This window comes from Mandrillus leucophaeus, unplaced genomic scaffold (assembly GCF_000951045.1).
Source record: "Mandrillus leucophaeus isolate KB7577 unplaced genomic scaffold, Mleu.le_1.0 Scaffold230, whole genome shotgun sequence".
Lineage (NCBI taxonomy): Eukaryota > Metazoa > Chordata > Mammalia > Primates > Cercopithecidae > Mandrillus > Mandrillus leucophaeus.
This window is the reverse complement of record NW_012102366.1, coordinates 1,193,515-1,197,759: the sequence shown is the minus strand read 5'-3', so window position 1 is coordinate 1,197,759 and position 4,245 is coordinate 1,193,515. Positions and strand designations below refer to the sequence as shown.

Genomic DNA, 4,245 nt, shown 5'->3' with positions numbered 1-4,245 from the left:
TTGAACTTGGGAGGCGGAGGTTGTAGTGAGCCAAGATCGCGTCACTGCACTCCAGTCTGGGTGACAGAGCAAGATTCCATCTCACAAAACAAACAAACCATCTCAAAAAACAAACAAACAAAAACAAAAAAAGCAAAACAACAATCCTGTGAGACAGATACTATTTTATCTCCATTTTCTAAGTAAGGAAACTGATGCCTAGAGAGTTGAGATCACTTACCCAGGTTCATTGGATCAGCTTTAACCTCCAAGTGTTTCTGGGGTCCTCCATCTCCCAATGCCCCTCCATAGGCCAGCCCAAGACTCCGGCTAACCCCCTTCTCCCCACCCCTACCCTGCAGGTGATGCGGATGACTCTGAACGTAATGACCTGGCGGCGGAGGGAGATGGTGCGCTGGCTGGTCAGCTGTGCCACAGAGATTGGTGAGAGCCCCTAAGGGGACCTGCAACCCACCTCGCTGTTCTGGTTCTGCAGAGGGCACTGAGAGAACCAGACAGACAAGAAAGAGAGAAGCAGCTGGGCACGGTGGCTCATGCCTGTAATCCCAGCACTTTGGGAGGCCAAAGCGCGAGGATCACTTGAGCCCAGGAGTTCAAGAGCAGCTTGGGTAACATAGTGATACCCCATCTCTACAAAAAATTAAAAATTAGGTGGGCATGGTGGCACGTGCCTATAGTTCCACCTGCTTGGGAGGCTGAGGCAGGAGGATCGCTTGAGCCCAGGAGATCAACGCTACAGTTAGCCATGATTGTGCCACTGCACTCCAGCCTGTGCGACAGAGGAAAACCCCCTCTGGGGAAAAAAAAAAGAGGGAGAGAAACAAGCCAGGCATGGTGGCACACACCTATAGTCCCAACTATCGGGGGGGCTGAGGTGGGAAAATCACTTGAGCCCAGGAGATTGAGGCTGCAGTGAGCTGTGACTGTGCCACTGCACTCCAGCCTGAGTGGCAGGGTGAGACCCTGTCTCTAAAAAATTGTTTAATAAAAGTAAAGAGGGCCGGGCGCCGTGGCTTACGCCTGTAATCCTAGCACTTTAGGAGGCCGAGGCGGGTGGATCACTTGAGGTCAGGAGTTCGAGACCAGCCTGGCCAACATGGCAAAACCCCATCTCTACTAAAAATGCAAACATTAGCCAGGTGTGGTGATATGTGCCTGTAATACCAGCTACTCGGGAGGCTGAGGCAGGAGAATTTCTGGAACCCAGGAGATGGAGGTTGCAGTGAGCCAAGAACTTGCTGCTGCACTCCAGCCTGGGTGACAGAGCAAGACTCCATCTCAGAACGGGCATATCACAAGGTCAGGGGATCAAGACCATCCTGGCTAACACGGTGAAACCCCGTCTCTACTAAAAATACCAACAAATTAGCTGGGCATGGTGGCTGGTGCCTGTAGTCCCAGCTACTCAGGAGGTTGAGGCAAGAGAATGGCTTGAACCCGGGAGGGGGAGTTTGCAGTGAGCCGAGATCGCGCCACTGCACTCCAGCCTGGGCAACAGAGGGAGACTCCCTCTCAAAAAAAAAAAAAAAAAAAGGAAAGAGAAGTAGAGACTCTTCCCGGATTCCAGCCTGTGCTCAGGGCTTGGCCAGGAGGGAATGGCTGGCCAGCCGATGGAGCTGGACAAAGCTTAGCCTTCTACACAGGTCATTTCCACCTGGTCCAGCTGCACCCTGGTGATTTGGAAAGGAAGTTTCTGTTCAGCATGGTGTGGAGGTGGAAGTGGAGGTGACCGTGTCATGGTTAACCCACGCATACATAGACATGTCTCTGCCCCCTCTCCTGACGGATTTCCCCCCTCACCTCCCACCAGGCCCGCAAGCCCTGATGAATATCATGCAGAACTGGTATTCCCTATTCACACCGGTGGAGGCGGCCACCATCGTAGCAGTGACGGGCACCACACACGCCACTCTGCTGCGACTGCAGCTGGACACACCCCGGAGGGAGGAGCTCTGGGCCTGCGCCCGCACCCTGGCCTTGCAGTGCGCCATGAAGGACCCTCAGAACTGCGCTTTGCCTGCCCTGACCCTGTGTGAGAAGAACCACTCGGCCTTCGAGGCGGCCTACCAGATCGTGCTGGACGCGGCGGCCGGCGGCCTGGGCCACGCCCACCTCTTCACTGTGGCCCGCTATATGGAGCACCGCGGGCTGCCGCTCCGGGCCTACAAGCTGGCGACGCTGGCCCTGGCGCAGCTCAGCATTGCCTTCAACCAGGACAGCCACCCTGCCGTCAACGACGTGCTTTGGGCCTGCTCGCTCAGCCACTCCCTGGGCCGGCACGAGCTCTCTGCCATCGTCCCCCTCATCATCCGCAGCATCCACTGTGCCCCAATGCTGTCCGATATTCTGCGCCGCTGGACTCTCTCGGCGCCCGGCCTGGGCCCCTTAGGGGCACGCCGGGCCGCCAAGCCACTGGGTGCTGACCGGGCGCCGCTCTGCCAGCTCCTGGATGCGGCAGTCACCGCCTACATCACCACCAGCCACTCGCGCCTCACGCACATCAGCCCGCGGCACTATGGGGACTTCATTGAATTCCTGGGCAAGGCCCGGGAGACCTTCCTGCTGGCGCCCGACGGGCACCTCCAGTTCGCACAGTTCTTGGAGAACCTCAAACAGACCTACAAGGGCAAGAAGAAACTCATGCTTTTGGTGCGGGAGCGTTTTGGTTGAGGGGCAGTGGGGTGCGTGGGAGTGGGGATCCCCCTCGCCCCTGCGTCCCCCACCCTTGCTCTCCAATTAGGCCCACGTGGCATTTCAGTATTATTAAGTCAGGGAAGGAGCCCGGCTGGAGATGGGGGGCAGGGGAAGGGGCATCCTGCCATGTGTGTGCCTGGGAGTGTGTGAGCAAGTGTGCAGGACCCCAGAAGCAGAAGCCATACTGCCCCCCAGAAGCTTAGAAGGGGTGTGTCCTTGGGCTGCTGGTATGACCCCACTTTGGGCCCCCCAAAAGCAATAGAGAAACTCCCCTTACCCAGACTGGCTTGGGCTCCAGGAGGGAAGCTGGGAGGCAGGACTTTCCAGAAATCAGCCCTCTAAATCAATGTAGCACATTTTCCCCCAACCCCACCCTGGGTGGCCAGGGGTCCTCCCCCACCCCTTACTCCTCAGGGCCCCCCGTTATGCCACCTCCAAAGTGGCTGCCCAGCCCGGACCCATGGCTCACCCCTACTGAAGGAAATGAAGAGGCCTCAGGCCTCAGCCTCATACCTCACCCCCTTATCCTCCTGTGTGGCCAGGACCCCCATTTCCTTGGGCACTCGGGTCCCAGGGTGGGCTAAGGGTTAGGGAAGTCATCGCTGCCCTCTCCTGTCACCTGCTAGTCACTGGACGTACAACTCAGGAACTGAGCGAGGCTCACACTGCCCCTCCCAACCTGGGGTGGGGGGACACAGATGAGAGAGAGCCAGAGACCCCACCCCCGATGGGGAAAGGAAAGAGACCTGCATCTTGGCGTTTTTCTGGCTCTCTTTTCACCCTTTCTCCTGTCTTTCTGCTTCGCCCCTTCATCTTACTCTGTTTTCATTTTTCCTGGCACTTACCTGCCTTTCTCTCTGCACCTAAGTCCCTACCGCCGTCTCTCTTTGGCCATCCTTCCTTTCCCCCACTTTGACCCAAGGAGGAGAAGGGAGAACATCACCACCCCCCCCCCCGTCACCCCCACATCTCCCTTCTTGTATATTAAGGACAAAAGATCACATCATTTTGTAACTTTTTTTCTATTTATTGAACGGTGTATTATATGTCCTTTTTTTTTTTTTTTTAAGACTGAACAGAGCTTTTTCTTTTTAATTTTGAGACTGGGGTGTGTCTCCAGAGCCACTCACACCCGCAACCCCATTTCCTCCACCAAAAAAAAAAAAAAAAAAAGGCCTCATTTCTGGGTGCAGCATCAAGCAAGGGGTGGGATGGGAGCGACTGCTGGCTTCATTCCATGGTACTTATGTAAATATTTCTCTTTTTATTGTCTTGCTCTGTTGCCCAGGCTGGAGTGCAGTAGCACGATCTGGGCTCACTCCAACCTTCTGCCTCCCAGGTTCAAGCGATTCTCCTGCCTTAGCCTCCGGAGTAGCTGGGATTACAGGCATGTGCCACCACACCCCGCTAATTTTTGTATTTTTAGTAGAGACGGGGTTTCGCCATATTGGCCAGGCTGGTCTCGAACACCTGAACTCAGGTGATCTGCCCTCCTCAGCCTCCCAAAGTGCTGGGATTACAAGCGTAAGCCACCGCGCCCGGCCTTATGTA

The 4,245-nt window shown here is 55.9% G+C and overlaps 1 protein-coding gene across 2 annotated transcripts in view; it reads left to right on the top strand.

The window, feature by feature from the left end:
• ZSWIM4 (zinc finger, SWIM-type containing 4) overlaps window positions 1–3,845 on the top strand; it is a 46,595-nt gene extending 42,750 nt beyond the window's left edge. For both annotated transcript variants that reach the window (XM_011981802.1, XM_011981801.1), the window contains 2 exons: window positions 342–423; window positions 1,811–3,845. In XM_011981802.1, coding sequence (XP_011837192.1) covers window positions 342–423; window positions 1,811–2,670 — 942 coding nt within the window. In that variant the 3' untranslated portion in view covers window positions 2,671–3,845. The remainder of the gene's footprint in view (window positions 1–341; window positions 424–1,810) is intronic.
• The last annotated feature ends 400 nt before the right edge of the window (window positions 3,846–4,245 follow it).